Source organism: Erpetoichthys calabaricus, chromosome 5 (assembly GCF_900747795.2).
Source record: "Erpetoichthys calabaricus chromosome 5, fErpCal1.3, whole genome shotgun sequence".
NCBI lineage: Eukaryota > Metazoa > Chordata > Cladistia > Polypteriformes > Polypteridae > Erpetoichthys > Erpetoichthys calabaricus.
Window position 1 is genome coordinate 168,156,280 of NC_041398.2, and position 19,298 is coordinate 168,175,577.

A 19,298-nucleotide genomic window follows, 5' to 3' on the forward strand; every position below is an offset into this window, starting at 1 on the left:
TTCTCAAATTTATTAAAAATAAAAAAAAACTGAGAAATCACATGTACATAAGTATTCACAGCCTTTGCTCAATGCTTTGTCGATGCACCTTTGGCAGCAATTACAGCCTCAAGTCTTTTTGAATATGATGCCACAAGCGTGGCACACCTTTCCTTGGCCAGTTTCGCCCATTCCTCTTTGCAGCACCTCTCAAGCTCCATCAGGTTGGATGGGAAGCGTCGGTGCACAGCCATTTTAAGATCTCTCCAGAGATGTTCAATCGGATTCAAGTCTGGGCTCTGGCTGGGCCACTCAAGGACATTCACAGAGTTGTCCTGAAGCCACTCCTTTGATATCTTGGCTTTTTGCTTAGGGTCGTTGTCCTGCTGAAAGATAAACTGTCGCCCCAGTCTGAGGTCAAGAGCGCTCTGGAGCAGGTTTTCATCCAGGATGTCTCTGTACATTGCTGCAGTCATCTTTCCCTTTATCCTGACTAGTCTCCCAGTTCCTGCCGCTGAAAAACATCCCCACGGCATGATGCTGCCACCACCATGCTTCACTGTAGGGATGGTGCCAGGCTTCCCCCAAATGTGATGCCTGGCATTCACACCAAAGAGTTCAATCTTTGTCTCATCAGACCAGTAAATTTTTTTTCTCATGGTCTGAGAGTCCTTCAGGTGCCTTTTGGCAAACTCCAGGCGGGCTGCCATGTGCCTTTTACTAAGGAGTGGCTTCCGTCTGGCCACTCTACCATACTGGCCTGATTGGTGGATTGCTGCAGAGATGGTTGTCCTTCTGGAAGGTTCTCCTCTCTCCACAGAGGACCTCTGGAGCTCTGACAGAGTGACCATCGGGTTCTTGGTCACCTCCCTGACTAAGGCCCTTCTCCCCCGATCGCTCAGTTTAGATGGCAGGCCAGCTCTAGGAAGAGTCCTGGTGGTTTCGAACTTCTTTCACTTACGGATCATGGAGGCCACTGTGCTCATTGGGACCTTCAAAGCAGCAGAAATTTTTCTGTAACCTTCCCCAGATTTGTGCCTAGAGATAATCCTGTCTTGGAGGTCTACAGACAATTCCTTTGACTTCATGCTTGGTTTGTGCTCTGACATGAACTGTTAACTGTGGGACCTTATATAGACAGGTGTGTGCCTTTCCAAATCATGTCCATCCAACTGAATTTACCACAGGTGGACTCCAATTAAGCTGCAGAAACATCTCAAGGATGATCAGGGGAAACAGGATGCACCTGAGCTCAATTTTGAACTTCATGGCAAAGGCTGTGAATACTTATGTACATGTGCTTTCTCAGTTTTTTTATTTTTAATAAATTTGCAAAAACCTCAAGTAAACTTTTTTCACGTTGTCATTATGGGGTGTTGTGTGTAGAATTCTGAGAAAAAAATGAATTTAATCCATTTTGGAATAAGGCTGTAACATAACAAAATGTGGAAAAAGTGATACGCTGTGAATACACACACATCCTATCTCTCTCTCTCATATATACAGGTAAAATTCTGTTACAGCGAATATGTTTACAACGAAATTTTCATTACAACAAAGTATTTTTGTGGTCCCGACAGTTTCCCCATATGGCACGAGTCTATAGAAATCTTGCTACTACGAAGTACATTCAGGAGATACTTTCATTACAACGAAGTGACCTTGAAATGCCTGAATGAATTATTCCCAGAGCAGTTAACTCCGTGGTCACAGCTCAGTTGTGCACAACGATACCCAAACAAACACTGAAAAAAGAAAAAAAAAATTCTTTCTTCAAACTTTCCTCGTACTGTTTTTTTTGCTGTTTTTGTTTTTGGTGGTTTTCAGTGATACCTTTTGCTTATTGCTCATCAACATTTGAAAAACATCCATTGGAATTTAACTCATTGTCACCCTCCTATAGAAACGGCAGACATGAAAAAACGATAACAGTTCATATTAGAAAGAAAGAAAAAAAAACTTTACATTTTTGCAGCTCTCGATTGAGGCAAAAAGAAAAAAGACGTTGCCAGTGAATTTGGAATTTCGCCATCGACACTGTCAACTTTCTTGAAAGACAGAGCAAAAAAAGAAGAAAAATCTCGGGTTGCAGATGTATGCGAACTGCTGCATTTAAAGACATCAAAAAAGCAGTTTTAGTGTGGTTCAGTGATGCTCGTTCAAGAAACATTCCTATTAATTCCTATTAATGCGGCACTCATTCAAGAAAATGTGTGGTTTTGTGACCTCCCCAAACTGGACAACAAGCTGAACAGCGTCCTAAAGTGTGATCACCGCGTCTGTGGAAGACTGTTTATCTATTGCCGAGGCAACAGCAGGGTCACAGCTCTGCTGCATCTCTCCACCAAAGCAAACTCGATGGGTGATGCAAAGAACATTGTAAATGCAGTGCACAGTATAACTTGGCCACTAACCTGACCACGACCCTGCCTGACTGCTGTGTCTGTTTATAGGAGAGTGGCAGATCACGCTTCAATAAATAACCTGCTAAATTACTGAGACTAAGCCTCGTGTTTTGGGGTGCAAGACAGGGACTTATAGCGCGACCCTGATCTTTTAGGATTCGCTTCTGTGGCGCCTTACTGCACCGCTGTGAGCCTGGTGTTGCCCTGCCCCGGCAACGGACAAACAATCTTCCACAGATGCGGCAATCGCGCTTTGGGACACACTTCAGTGTGACGTTCCTGTTGGGTGGGGGGATGCCAAAAGAGTTCAGAAACCTCACAATATAAAGAAGAAGAAAAGGATGATTCAGCTTCTGATTGATAACTGTGCTGCCCACAACATGCTTCTGCATTTAGATAATGTTTGTGTTGAATTCCTCCCACCCAACTGCACAGCAGTGCTTCAGCCATTGGATTTGGACATCATTCACACCCTGAAAGTGTATTATTGCAAGGAGATGCAGAGAAAAATTCTCCGCAGCATAACTTGTAGACAGGAGGAGATTAAAATTAACATGAAAGAAGCTACTGAAATGATTGCAAACGCCTGGACGCTAGTGAAAGAAAGCACTATAGTGACAAACACAGAAACTCATTACAACAAAATATTTTTTAGGTCCCTGGCAGTTCGTTCTAACTGAATTTTACCTGTATATCATATCAAGATAGATAGATACATAGATAGAAGGGAAGGTCTGTGATACGATTTATGTCTGATCATTATCTTCTGATGATGACTCCTGGTAGGGGCTGAAAGCTATTTTAAGATACGGGTCTCATCCTCTCCCTCTGTGGATTTCTAGCTACAAATATATATATATATATATATATATATATATATATATATATATATACATACACACACACACACACACACACACACACGCATATATATATATTAAATATAATACAACAAAACAATGAAAAACAAAATGGAATAACAGACAAACTTCCTCAAGGGAACAGGAAGAGTATGGGTTGAACTGTACGAGGTAAAATTTTTAGCTGGAGAACCACTGACCTGATGCTTAGGTGTGACACAAAATGGACTACTACTGGATTGAAAGAAGCCACAAAAAGCAACCATCAAGATGTGGGAAACTATTATAAATAGCAAAATTCTTCATAAATGAATAGAAGTACGGCTGACTGTTAACCATTTGTATTATGCTGTTTATGCATACTCTGGGTTGAGTTTTTGGGTCTCAGAAGTGTTCTTTCCACTTCCCTAAACCCATTCTGTTCATTCAGCAGTGGTATGATTGTCTGTTGGTAGCACATCTTGACTTACCATGTGGAACACTGGGTGAAGGTGAGACCGAGGACTACTTGGACACAAAAATCTGCCTTGCTGCCCGTATGCAAACAACCAAATCTCAGTGGCAAATTAGGCTTGTTGCGTGTTATTTAAGAACTCCATCCATCCATTTTCCAACCCGCTGAATCCGAACACAGGGTCACGGGGGTCTGCTGGAGCCAATCCCAGCCAACACAGGGCACAAGGCAGGAACCAATCCTGGGCAGGGTGCCAACCCCCCGCAGTATTTAAGAACTGCATATTAAAATGAATTAAAACAAAAATACTTTAGGAATACAGTCTAATGCATAGCATTTTATTCGTTTTTGACATCAGTCTTTAATTAAATTCAGAATGGAAGAGGTGTGACACAGTGGTGCAGTGGTAGTGCTGGTGTCTTACAAGGGGACTGGGTTCAAGTCACAGGAACTCAGTGCGTGGAGTTTGCATGTAATCCCTGTGGCCACATAGATTTCCTCCAGATACTCCAGTTTCCTCACAAAGACAAGCAGATTTGGTGGATTGGCCCCTCATCTGTATATGTGTTCACCCTGCAGTGAATTGGTACCCTGTCCAGGGATTGTTCCTGTCTTGCACCTGATACTTGCTGGGATAGGCGCCAGCTACTCTATTCTACTGCAGATAAGTGGGTTTAGAAGATGGATGGATGGAGTGATGCTACTGTTGTACACATACAAACATTCTTTAATCCTACTTTTTAAACTAGCTGCACCCTTCATTACATTTAATTCCATTTTGTGAGTGTATTGCCAGATACTTAATTCATGAATCCCTTTATCTGATCAACAGGTTAGTTGGTTTTACCTTATTGGTCTCAAAGGTACCATTTGCCAGATTTTGACCTTGGTCTTTTATTGTTGCTTTTGGAAGAACTGCTGAAATAAAGTTTTGCATCTCTAAAGTATTAGTGAAAACTATTATTCAAACAAAGGTACATACACTTTGTTCATCTGAAAGAACAAGAATTTTACAGGAAGTATAATTCTAAAGTGAAATGTTACCACTGCTGAAAGCATATGTCCTTGGAATAAAAAATGTATTACCTGTTAATTTAAAAGGTTTTAAACAAAGATGTAAATATTGTGTAAACATTGAAGGCCTCCTGTATACCTATCACCTTAAGGTTGTGTGTAAGCCATTAAATGAATTTTTCAGGGGTTCAACCTATTTACTGAGATTCACTGTTAAGACTAAAATCCTTAACACCTCTAAAAAGTAAAGAAAATGCTTGATGCATAGAAGGGAAAACCAAAGGTCCAGTATGACCAGCATTTTTTGTGGAGATTTCATTGGCATTAGTGCAGAAGACTGACCAGTATGCCCAAATCACGTCATGCTGATATTAAGAACTAATGTGGCTGTCTAAGCAATAACAATATTTACAAAATTCCTGTCTAAACATAGATTTGCTTGTATACAGGGTTCCTCCTGTGTTTATAAAGGAGGTGATACCATGCTCAGCATTGCTACCCCATAGCTCTAAGAGACCGAGATTGTTTTCCTGGCCAAGTCACCTCTGTGTAGTCTGCATGTTCTTGTCTTGACCCCATCGATTTTGTTGGGGTTGTCCAGTTTTCATCCCACACCATAAAGACAAGCAGGCTAATTTGTTTGGTGACTCTTAACTTGGATTTAAATGACTGAATGTGTTGTATGTCCCTTCCTATGAAGCAGTGACCTACCCAGATGTGCTTCCTGTCTGCTCTTGATATTGCTTGGTTGAGGAAATAGATGACAGTTAATTTCAGAAATGAATGCTTGATTGTGCAGCCAAATTTAGAATTAAAATAACCCATTTTAGATCTGCATGAGCTTACCTTGAAAGGCCAGAAAAGTCAGCCTCTTCCTCTTCACACCTCTCATCCAGCTCTTTTAAAGCTAATGTAACATCATCTTCACAAATGGACCCTGAGGGACTTTCAGAAACTTGTAAATCTAATCCATCTTGACAGTCTTGGACACCATGGTTATCTTGACATTCTGGAGAATCCTGTGGTATTTGTGGAACAGTAAAAGAACCAGTGTCTTCACTCACAATGCTCATCTGCTCCTCACTCCCAGATGCATTTGAATCCTGGTGCAATTAAAAGAGAAACATAACAGTCAAACCATAGCAGCAGTCCAGGACTGATCAGCTATGATCAGTTACACACAAAATAGTTTAAACCAATAAAAGCCATACTGTATCTACTATTATCATCATTAAGCAGCTGAACCTCAGTCATGATGAGAATGGAGGACTTTAATTATTGTAATGAAGAAATTATTCTTTAAAATTATAAATTTCATTTGTTGTTTATTTATTGTGTTTCTGTGTCTATTCAGCTCCCCCCATTCCTTTCTGTGTTTTTATTGTCAACATTCCTGCAGATACATCGTGGCAAGTAGAGTGAGCACCATTCAGCCCCAGTTTATCACCTAGTTTATTAGCATTTCTCCATACTGATCTTCTGTATTTCAACAGTCCATGAACCTTCTCAACTTTAGGTACTTAATAAATATGACTAAATTCTCCTATAAGATACCTTAAATGTTTGTTAGTTTGAAAATGATTTTAAAGGCTTTTTAGGGAAGTGTGTCTCGCTTATGGTTTCTTTTATTTGACAGACCTGTATAGTATAACATGGGTATACAGCAGGTACAATTGTAACTGTGCTGTAAATTACTTTAAGTTGAATTTTTTTGTTAACTTTATTTACAGTACACTTTATCATCAAGTCTTAAATTCTTTTAATTCACTGTATACCTCTTGCTATGCTGTTTTATTACAGTTTTTACATTACTAAAATATTAATGTAATTATATTTTTCAGTGCAATGAACTGGCACCCTTGTCTAGGGTTTGTTTCTGCCTTGCACCCTATGTTAACTGGGATAGGCAACCCCTGCAACCTTGTTCAGGGCAAAATGGGTTAGAAAATGGCTGAACGATAATTATATTTTATCTGAAGTAAAGAATGGGTGTCAAACTCAAGGCCTGCAGGCTGGACCTTTTAATGATGGCCACGTCACCAATATTTCAAACATGTTACAGATGACCTGCAATGACTGTATGTTTTCTCAAACACCCCGTTTCACATGCATTTCATATATAGATTCTGTCTTTACGTAAGTTACATTAAAATGCACATCAAGTGTCCACGTGCACTTTGCAGCACTGCAACGTTTAACCTTCGGTTATATTGGAAATTGACTACCCAACAAGAAAAAGTGAAAACTAGGTTACATGCAGCACTGCCATAGTGTTTTAGCACGATGCCAAAAGTTTGTCAGTCTCATTAATAAGATTTAACTCAAGAAAGGCTGCTGCTGCCAATGCGCTCACTTTTTACAGAAACACAGGAGTCAGGGCTGGCCAGTCTTCTGAGGCTTACCCAACCACTGTCACTGCCCTTCACAGTGCTTTTACATTTTCACTCATGTTAAATATGACAACAGTCTTTTTCTGAACATCTCCAAACATGGTCTGTGTGATCCATCATCAGGGACCAGATTTATAAAGCTTGCATATACACAAAAAGAGGCTCGAAATGTGCATATGTAATTTTCCACGCAAACATCCCGATTTGTAAAAGAAGGCTTGCGCATATTTACAGCAACTCTGACCCATGTGTATGCAACATTTCTCTGAATAAATTACTTTTGATAAGGTAGGGAAATGTAGCCAAACCAGCTAAATGACGACTCACATTGTGACAAACATTATACCTAAAAAGTGATAAATATAATGTACAGACTGAACTTTGGTTCCTTTTTAAGACAGCAAATGCTACATATTTGCACTGAAGATCTTTTTTGGTTTTTCATCAGTTTACATCGACTACCTCTTGTCATTCCTCAGGGAACTGGGTGACACGTCAAGAATATTATAGCCAAGCTTCTCCCCATTTTGTCTGCTGTGCTTGAAGCCATTAACCGATGGGCAAGGTGCTGCATCCAGTTTAAAATATATCATGTTTTTGCCAACAATAAAAGGCAATTTGAAGCAGTATCCCATTCTCCGAAAGTAATCTGAGCAATTTACTGCACTCATATTGCAATAAGGGCATCTAGCGAGAATGAAACTGTTTTTATTAACTGTGAGCAGCTACGTTATATTAATGCACAAGTCATCTAAGATGTGACTGGCAAACATTGTGTCTCAGGGGCCTGGGTCATTTATTTTGAGGCAAAATAGGTTTGACAGACATGTTAGTATGGTATTTGGATATAATGTGGCTACTTGCTCATAAAATGTATCATGTTTTTGTCAGCATAAAAAGGCAATTTGCAGAAGCTTTACACCTTTCCCAGACCACCAGAGCGCAGAGGAATGGTACTATAACGCTGCGAATGATCTTGCACCTTCAGTTGCAGAGCACAGCCAAATATTCTTGAATGCAGGTGGCAGGCTCTCGACACATCAGGAGGAAGTGGCTGTTCTACCAGACAATGAAGCTCTACAGCATCGTGACTGCATATACAGTATATGAGCTTGATTAGTATACTCCCTATATGAATGTTTCAGAGTGGTGTTTGAGGTTTGCTCACATACGCATATTTATAAGGTAATTGTGATTTATAAAGGGTAAAATAAGTAGAAATGTGCATAGGTCAGGTATTAGAAATCTGACTCCATCCATGTGTTAAGAAGCATTTCATGACTCTCTCTTACGATGAATGTCTGTCTAACAATACCTGTTAGGTTTTTGTAACCAAGGAATTCTTACTCACTTGTACTTTGTTCTGAGATTTTTACTTGTGATGATCAATTTTGTAACCTTGCCCTGTAACACCTGTTCCAAAACAATCCCCCAGCTTGATGTTCACTTAATTATGTTGACCTCTTTTCTATATCACTTTGGATAAAAGCATCACCTAAGCATATACATCTAAACCAGGGGTGCCCAACTCCAATCCTGGAGGCCTACAGTGGCTACAAGTTTTCATTCCAACAATTTTCTTAATTAGTGAGTCATTTTTGCTGCTAATTAACTTCATTTAATTGATTTGCTATTTTAGACTCTGACCTTTTAAATCAGGGATGAGAAATGTGGGTCCTGGAGGGCTGCAGATTTTTGTTCCAACCCAACTGCTTCATGAAAAGTCTTTTATTGCCGATGAAGCACATGTTGCTCAAGTAACATTTTTCTACTTCATTTTAAGCGTCTCGCTTGTTAAGATTTTGAAAAGATAACTGCTTGTTTTAGTCTTAAACAGCTGCAGTCACTGTTTTTAATTGTGCCTTATTAGCAATAAGATGCAAAAGGAGCCAGCAGGTCTCTACCTGACTTGTGTCCATTTACGTCTGTGTGTATTCATCGTGCACTATTTGGATTAATAAAGTACTCTGAAGGAAACTCAAGAGAAAAGTAAAGAACTGAGACCTACTCATCTGTTTTAGGCTTCGAATCATTTGGATGGTATCATTAGAAAGGAAATAAAATCTACAATTTAAGAATTACCTGATATTGCAGAGTTAAAACACTAACAACTCCTGATATGAAATAAGATCTGTTATTGACAAGGATTGTTTTCTAATGAAATAACTGGGTTAGAACAAAAACCTGTAGCCACTGTGGCCCTCCAAGACAAATGTTGATTATCATCGATGTAAAGAAAGAAAAGAGAACACTTTCAAGAGATATGTGAGGCAGAGTATGTGATTATGACATGCAAAGAAAAACTGGTATGTCTTTCTTGTAAAGTAAAAGTGGTGGTAACAGCTTTATTGAATATACAGTATTTTCAGCTTCATTGGGTATATAAAGTGTTATGTTTGAACCCAATTAAATTGAGTTTGACATCCCTGCAATAAAGGAACAAGTAAAAGAAAAGCTCCTGAATATTACAAAAATAAAACGGAAGATAACCAGACGGAGATGTCATGCACAAGAGCCTTTGGAATAAATGCCCCTAAATCATTTGTTTGAAATTTTTTCTGAGACACTGAAGGAACAGTTGGAGGAGCTCCACACTCAAGCGTACTGTACTATAGCAAATGTAAACCCGCCTATCAGAACCACTGAGGCCTAGAACTGAACAACCTAGAGTATTGACAGACCAACAAATGAAATTTCCCCCCTCTTATGGAAACAGTAAGAGTGTATTTTTCTGCACCAACAGCAAAAAGAATGTTTAGTGTAGCTTTTCAGTTACTCAATGAGAAAAGAAAAAATAAGTCACACAATAAACCTACATTTTTTTCTCCCAAAAGAACCTGTCAGTAATGCAAGTTCAACTGATATCATTCAGTTAGATTTATTTATACTAAAACATGTGGAAGACTGTTACATATTCTCATTTAGATGTTTGCCATACACAGAATGTTCGTATATGTTAAGTGAATCTATTAAAATATTACATGTACTATGTTAAAAAGTATTGATAATTTGTTGCTGCCTGTAAGGAATTCCTATATTCTTGCTTATGCTGTGATGATGTGGGGCTTTATGCCTGGAAGGCAGCAGAACACTGTCAGAAGTAGGAAATGTTTTCCTTTTGTTGGGTCTGGGGATGGCTTAGTGAAACCATCTCTGATAAGTTTATTTTAATTTGCGGTTGCACAGTATTGCATTATAAGATGGACTGCAGAATAGAATCACAGTGCATTTTTAGTGAAGGCTGTGTTCTATGTCACTTCAGGGTCCCACTCTAAGGAGATTTGACAGGAATCTGTACAAACGTTCAGAAGATCAAAATTTTAAAGACAGAGAGTGGATGAGCAAACAAGCAGCAATTTACTGGAGTCATGATTAAATTGCTATAAAGCAGAAGGAAAAATATACAAACCAAAATAATTTAGTTCTGATAATTAAGAAATTTTAAACATTGCTTTAACATCTTGGGTTTATTATTATGCAGACGTATAACTGCAAAGCATTTTAATTACTTCAAATGCAGGCTGTTTTTTTGGAGAAAAAAAAAAAAGTTAAAAGTGTTGAGCCCTGTTAATACATTCAGTAGTTAGCTAGATAAAAACTAGAAATACCTGTTTAGTTCTTGATTCAAGCTAACTTTAACTGATATACAGTTGTGCTCGAAGTTTGTGAACCCTTTAGAATTTTCTATATTTCTGCATAATAATGACCTAAAACATCATCAGATTTTCACTCAAGTCCTAAAAGTAGATAATGAGAAACCAGTTAAACAAATGAGACAAAAATATTATACTTGGTCATTTATTTATTAAGGGCAGCACGGTGGCGCAGTGGTAGCGCTGCTGCCTCGCAGTTAGGAGACCCAGGTTCGCTTCCCGGGTCCTCCCTGCGTGGAGTTTGCATGTTCTCCCCGTGTCTGCGTGGGTTTCCTCCGGGTGCTCCGGTTTCCTCCCACAGTCCAAAGACATGCAGGCTAGGTGGATTGGTGATTCTAAATTGGCCCTAGTGTGTGCTTGGTGTGTGGATGTGTTTGTGTGTGTCCTGCAGTGGGTTGGCACCCTGCCCGGAATTGGTTCCTGCCTTGTGCCCTGTGTTGGCTGGGATTGGCTCCAGCAGACCCCCGTGACCCTGTGTTCGGATTCAGCGGGTTGGATAATGGATGGATGGATTTATTTATTAAGGAAAATGATTCAATATTATATATTTGTGAGTGGCAAAAGTATGCTTTCAGTATCTGGTGTGACCCCCCTTTGCAGCAATAACTGCAACTAAATGTTTCTGGGAACTGTTGATCATTACTGCACACCGGCTTGGAGGAATTTTAGCCCATTCCTCCGTACAGAACAGCTACTCTGGGATGTTGGTGGGTTTCCTCACATTAACTGCTCGCTTCAGGTCCTTCCACAACATTTTGATTGGATTAAGCTCAGGACTTTGACTTGGCCATTCCAAAACGTCTATATATATAATTCACTAAGCCGGGAGACAAGTAGCCACCCATGGAAAGCACGCCGGAAGGGGCGTGGATTCACTAAACCGCCGACAAGTAAGACGCCAATGGCGCACGCAGGAAGGAGCCACGCCCACCAACTCTTAGACTATTGGATACGACGAAAAACTCACAGAGCCACACCCACCAACTCGGACGCGACGCTTCGGAAAATATGCCGTCATTTCTGTTTGTCTGTGCCACAGTCCACTTGCAGCTCTGAGCCACGTTGACTTTTCATTAGTCAACCTCAGTGGAACCTTGGTTCACACAGAGGCAGCGCCAGAGAGAGACAGAGGCACACACAGACAGCGGGAGAGAGAGAGCCGCGCACACAGAGACAGAGCCCCACACACACACAGAGGCAGCGCCAGAGAGAGACAGAGGCACACATATGCAGCGCGAGAGAGAGAGCCGCGCGCACACACACACAGAGGCAATGCCAGAGAGAGACAGAGGCACACACAGGCAGCGCGAGACAGAGAGCCGCACACTCACACAGAGGCAACGCCAGAGAGAGACAGAGGCACACACAGACAGCGCGAGAGACAGAGCCGCGCACACACACAGAGGCAGCGCCAGAGAGAGACAGAGACACACACAGGCAGTGCGCGAGAGAGAGCCACGCACACACACAGAGGCAGCGCCACAGAGAGACAGAGGCACCACAGGCAGCGCAAGAGAGAGCCGCGCAATCCTTTAAAACTGAAGTTAAAACACAATGAAGGAAGCAGTCTTTAAAAACCAATAAGCCCTGTGCCTCTTTTTCATTAGTGTCTCACCTGCTTCAGGCCCTGCAACAGTCGAGACGCTCTCTCTGCAGCTGACCTTCTCTGTGCCTGACTCCACTACTGTCAGTCGCCTGATTAAAAATGGCCTTTTGAAGGGGAGCTATGGACCCGCTATACCACAGGAACACATTGCCTTCAAGCCTGCTCTCGCTCACTCTAACGTACCGGCTTTCTCTCTGTCTCCTCACTCGCTCACACACTGCACAGGGGAGAAATGCCCGCAGCACGAGTCTACCCGGAAACCGTTTCAGCCACACTTCCACGCCCCTCGCTACACTGTGAGTGCGATGATTATTTATTTAAAAATGGGCTTTTGAAGGGGAGCTGTGGACCCGCTATACCACAGGATCACCTGTGACATTGCCTTCACATTGTTTTCCTTTTATTTATGATCCTGTTGAGCAGATCAGACACCCAGGCAAACAACACTGAATAATCAATAGCTGCAACCACTTTGCCTGCCCCAACTCCTCACCTGAGTCGGTTTTGTCTGTGTTCAGCAGTGTTTCCCAAACTCGGTCCTGGTGAACCCCTGTGGATGCAGGGTTTTGCTCCAACCAGATTCCTAATCATTAATGCCGGTGAAACTCATCCGGGATAAGTCGGTTTTTCAAACGCAGACGTATAGCACATTAGTCTAGCAGACTAGCTGGATGTAAAAATGTCATTGACGAAACTGTTGCTCTCAAACTTCGCAACATGGCTATTGGCTTTGTTTGCCAACATTGAGATAATGTTGGCGACGTGGTCACAAACTGCAACAACTCACCACACAAGGACGCCCTGTCTCTCGAGGCATTCACACTGCTGGAAGACAACCATGGGATACGCAGAAAACAGCCATGTCAGTCAACACAGATCAGACACCCAGGCAAACAACACTGAATAATCAAAAGCTGCAACTACTTTGCCTGCCCCCACTCCTCACCTGAGTCAGTTTCGTCTCTGTTCAGCAGTGTTTGCCAAACTCAGTCCTGGTGAACCCCTGTGGCTGCAGGGTTTTGTTCCAACCAGATTCCTAATCATTAATGCCGTTGAAACTCATCCGGGATAAGTCGGTTTTTCAAACGCAGCCGTGTAGCAGATTAGTCTAGCAGGATGTAATAATCCGAGATGAATGCGCGCCCTTGCGCTGAGTGAAAAGCCAATATATATATTGAGTCTACAAAACATGATCAGCAAGTCTTTGATAGGCTGCAACAAAATGATGAAAGAACGGGCGCATTTTTTTCACACAAGCTGGGTGGGTGGGTGGGTCTTAGTTAATTAGTTACTCGAAGGATTTCAAGATTTAATATACACAAGCGGTAACACTGTAAAAGCGGCCCAAACCAGAAAAGACGGCTGGCAAAAAGTGGCTGACAAATTAAACGCGTGTGCATTGTACTTACTGAAAGCAGCGTTACGGATTTTGCAAATGTTCATTTTTTTCCCTCTGCTTAAAAAACATTAAAAAAGCAGCGTGATTATGCAGCGTATACTACGCCGCGAGTTGGTATGCAGCGTGTAAAACAGTTTGTCGTGGATAATTTGCCTTTTACTTTAAGACAATGACAATTTCCTGTTAGACAATTAATAAGGCACAGGGCCAAACTTTCAAAAACATGGCTAGCGGCTCATACGCTCGCACTGATTATGTCCCTGCCCTTTGTACGCTCCCCCTCGGTACTACCATGGTCGGATGACTTGGTGGATTATATATAGAAAAGCAGCCAAAACCGCAAACACCAATGAAAAGTCTACGTGACTCAGACGTGCATATGGACTGTGCAAAGAGGAAAATGACTCAGGTGACGAGTTGGGGGTGGGCACATGAAATGTTACTTTTCTTGGTGATTTATTACATTTCCGATTTTTCAAAATGTTCATTTTCTCCCTGTGCTTAAAAATCATTAAAAAAGTGGCCTGATTATGCGGCGTATGGTACGCCACGGGTTGGCTAGTTAACTTTATTCTTCTTTAACCATTCTTTGGTAGAACGACTTGTGTGCTTAGGGTCGTTGTCTTGCTGCATGACCCACCTTCTCTTGAGATTCAGTTCATGGACAGATGGTCCTGACATTTTCCTTTAGAATTCTCTGATATAATTCAGAATTCATTGTTCCATCAATGAAGGCAAGCCGTCCTGGCCCAGATGCAGCAAAACAGGCCCAAACCATGATACTACCACCACCATGTTTCACAGATGGGATAAGGTTCTTATGCTGGAATGCAGTGCTTTCCTTTCTCCAAACATAACGATTTTCATTTAAACCAAAAAGTTCTATTTTGGTCTCATCCATTCACAAAACATTCTTCCAATAGCCTTCTGGTTTGATCATGTGATCTTTAGTAAACTGCAGATGAGCAGCAATGTTTTTTTTTGGAGAGCACTGGCTTTCTCCTTGCAACCCTGCCGTGCACACCATTGTTGTTTAGTGTTCTCCTGAGGGTAGACTCATGAACATGAACATTAACCAATATGAGAGATGCCTTCAGTTGCTTAGAAGTTACCCCGGGGTCCTCTGTGACCTCGCCGACTATTACACGCCTTGCTCTTGGAGTGAACTTTGTTGGTCGACCACTCCTGGGGAGGGTAACAATGGTCTTGAATTTCCATCCATCCATCCATTTTCCAACCCGCTGAATCCGAACACAGGGTCACGGGGGTCTGCGATTGGTGGAGTCCAAACTCTTTAGAGATGGTTTTGTAACTTTTTCCAGCCTGATGAGCATCAACAACTCTTTTTCTGAGGTCCTCAGAAATCTCCTTTGTTCGTGCCATGATACATTTCCACAAACGTGTTTTGAAGAGCAGACTTTGATAGATCCCTGTTCTTTAAATAACACATGGTGCCCACTCACACCTGATTGTCATCCCATTGATTGAAAACACCTGACTCTAATATCACCTTCAAACTAACTGCTAATCCTAGAGGTTCACATACTTTTGCCACTCACAAATATGTAATATTCAATCATTTTCCTCAATAAATAAATGACCAAGTATAATATGTTTGTTTCATTTGTTTAACTGGATTCTCTTTATCTACTTTTAGGACTTGAGTGAAAATGTGATGATGTTTTAGGTCATATTTATGCAGAAATATAGAAAATTCTAAAGGATTCACAAACTGTCAAGCACAACTGTATAATGCAAAATAAATACAGAAGTGGATGATAGCAAAAAAGAATTAATTTATCCATCCTTCCTTCCATCCATTTCTTCTAACCTACTTATCCAGGGCAGGGGCACGGGGAAGCTAGAGACCAACCCAGCAAGTATTTGTCTCAGGGCTGTAACAACCCATGGACAGGGCTCCATTCCAGCACAGGATAAACACCACACGCATATCAGGGGCCAATTTAGTATTGTCAGTTCAACCAAAATGTATGTCTTTGGTCTGTGGGAGGAAACTGGAGCACCCAGGATGTGAATCCTGATCTCCTTGTTACGAGGCAGAAGTGTTATAAGACACCATTTATAAATTAGGTAATCCTAAAGACAGTACCTTCAGGTAAACTAGTTATAATGGCTAGAAATGTCTCAACACTCATATCTTGATGACACCTGATTTGGTTATGGTTTAACACTACAACAACAACAACATTTATTTATATAGCACATTTTCATACAAATAATGTAGCTCAAAGTGCTTTACATGATGAAGAAAGAGAAAAAAGACAACCTCCATTTGTAAATTCTCCAGATAAATAGAAATAATCATTATCCTTTATGCTTCAAAATTAGCAAAAATAATCAAAAGAATCCAATTTACAGTGAAATGTATTATCACCCTACCAAATTTAATCATACCTTTAAACATATATGAAGTCAAAAGTGACTACCCCAATAGGAAGGATTTGAGGAGCAAGCAGGCAGCACAATGGGAATTCAGTATTTGACATGAACAGCAGCTGGGGCTAGAGAGGCGAAGGGTGTCTGGGCCTTTAATAAATATTAGGGTTCATGGATGCAGGGAGATCTGGGGGCAACCAGGAGGAGCTCTGGAGCATCCCGGACCCTGGATGTGATTTCAGGGCTTACCCCCTAAACAGCTCCCCAGGGTGACTGTAAAGCTAGCCCAAACCACAGAGCCATTGAGCTTGGAGTCCGATTGTAGTGCTGGCAAGTGTTCAGTTAGGTAGGCAAGGAGTACAAGGAAGTGACACAGCAGAGCTGTGTTTTGTGGTTGTGATATTTCTTTCTAGGGTGAATAGCTAGATAAAGAACCTCACCTCCTCGACTGGATGTCAGGATTCAAAGCCTTGCATAGAATGGGTTGTATTACATTGCCATTTGCCTTGAAAGAATAGATATTTCTTCAGCGGAATTAAAGCTGTATTCGATCATCAAATTTCCAATACCACAATATTTGTAGCTAGAACAGTGCTAAAAATATTATATTTCCCTTGATGTGTGCAGCACAATTAAAGGATTGCACTGATGAAGTCATTTTCTTATTTTATGTAGGAAGCATTTACTACATGTACTTGTGCACTTGAAAATCCTGAGTAGACCATGGAACACAAAATGATTAGTGGGGCCTTCCGTTCTTCAGATATTGCTGCCACTGCATTCTGATCTAGTGACCATTCATGCTGTGTGGAGTGGTCTCCTTCTCAATACATTTGGCAGGTTATTTTGAATTGTGTGACAGTATGTACCATGTTCATGTTAATATCAACAAGAACTGGGATTCTTTCCTTCTTTGTAGTGTTATCCGTCTGAATTTAGACTGCATTTCCTACTGGTCATTTGACAGAGCATTCTTTATGGTGTCAGTAGTTCTAGCTGGCTTATACATATTACTTTCATCACTTATTCCTAGATCCCTTGTACCATTCCCAGTGGGCTGCATGCACCTTATCCTAGCAGACATGTATCTTGTGCAACTGTTATGATTACTGTCTTTATGTACAACATTTTTTCCTTTCTGTAAGTGACATATATTTCTATATCTAATCACCTTTTGGTGTATGATGCTACTTAATTGAGAATATGGTTTCCTGAATAGGAGGAAGTTCCTATTTCTACTGTGTTTTCAAGCCTTGATGCAAAATGTGCTGTGCAGCCCGACAGTGTTGGTGCTGTGCCCCTAGCACTGTTTGGAATATAACAAGGCTCTTTATTTGAATTATTTTGCAAGTTTATACATGATGATGGGCTTTTGATAGCCAGGAAGTGCCACTGATGCAAATTCGGTCAAAGCTTTTAACAGCAACCATGTATGAATTCATCAGATGCCATGTTTCAAATTAGGCTTAATCTGAACTAAAGTAAGGCCTGTCATTAATGATAGCATATGGAAGTGTGAACACTGCTGAGAAATTTATTTCTACACCTGGTCAAACAGATCTGTGATTTCCAGCAATATAATAACAATATTACATTTGTCCATATTTTACATCTTCAGAAGGTAGACCTCAGAAATTGGAATTCTAACTCACAAAATATATATGGTTAATATGACTCAGACAAAGCTTAAAGCCAGTACTGCAGGCCTGAGAGAAGGATGCTCCAAGACAATACTCCAGCTACATAATTTAGTAGTCTGATAAACATAAATTGAAAACTGCAACATGACTAACCAACACAGAAGTGCTCTGATGATAGCTGTTTAAATGTGCAAGTGTGTTTAAAATTTTTATTACAGTGACTCTGTAATGCAACTATTGTAATTCAAAACCTCAACCAACTAGTAAAAACACCAATATTTTATAGCACAACACAGCAAAAATGTTGCAAGAAATGCAAGTATTAGAATTAGGTACTTGGACAGGGTTCCTGCCTGGAATATTTGGGTACTCTACACTCAGGCAAGTAGATATGCCACTGCATCAGGTAGACATTTGCCAAAACTGACAAGGAGATGGTTGGATTTGTTATTTGTCTGGTGTATTTGGTACTTTGTGCTTCATCCTTGGAACAACTAATGTTTTCAAATATAATCTTCTTGTAAAACGCTACTCTTACTATGCACAAGCCAAAAATGTTCAAATAAATGTGTCCACCTTTCATACCTTTTCATCAATATCAATAGTGGAAACCATCTGGTCTAGTAATGAAGACACAGGTAGCACTTCTAGGGTCTTACAACTTGTCTCACTGTGTGCATCACTAGGTGATCCAAGGCAAAGCTGGGAATGAGACCTTTTAATTACAATGTAATATAATGAATGGAAATCAGCTATTTACAAGGTACACTTTTCATCAATTTGTGCAAATCATGGTGTAATTCTGCTAGAAATCATACACTGCACATATCTTTCTTTAACAAGATTATCCAGAATACATTTAGTATATGTCCCAAAATGTGAACAATATTATCAAGTTAATGTTTTGCTAGAATGTATGCTCTGGGAATGTCCCACACTTATAATCACACTGGGAAAATCTTTTCCTTCCTATATTAAGATAATTGTAATACAATTAACTTCAAAACGTCTGGTAGCATTATTCTGTAACATCCAATGGGACGACACTGATACTTTACACCAGTGATTCTCAACTGGTGGGTCGCGACCCAAAAGTGGGTCACGGGCCTTTGCCTGGGCAAAAAAAAATGTCAAGAAAAAAATAAACGGAGTGCTATCTGTTCAGACTTCTTAACAGTAGGTGGCTATAATGCCTGGTAGTGCGAGTTGACAACTGCCGTTTCATACCATAGAAGAAGACTTGCAAACTTTGTTTATATATGCCAATTGAGTATGGTGAAATGCAGGTACAACGCAGAATATATTAAATATGGATTTTCTTATATTGATAACAAAGGGGGGGGGGCAAAAACCTCTGTGTGTTTTGTGCAGCGAGGCATGTGAAAGAATGCAGCCGTCAAAACTGAAGCAGCATTTGGAAACAAAACCCCATTATCTCAAAGATAAACCTGTTGAGTACTTCAGAAGAAGACTTCAAGACCTGAGGACATCACAAAAGTGT

General features: G+C 40.6%; 1 protein-coding gene across 7 annotated transcripts in view; it reads right to left on the bottom strand.

The window, feature by feature from the left end:
* The window catches only part of fryl (furry homolog, like), a 621,684-nt gene that overhangs the window by 42,669 nt on the left and 559,717 nt on the right, over positions 1-19,298 (bottom strand). For all 7 annotated transcript variants that reach the window (XM_051927632.1, XM_051927631.1, XM_051927630.1 and 4 more), the window contains one exon: positions 5,559-5,815. In XM_051927632.1, the coding sequence (XP_051783592.1) occupies positions 5,559-5,815 (257 nt within the window). The remainder of the gene's footprint in view (positions 1-5,558; positions 5,816-19,298) is intronic.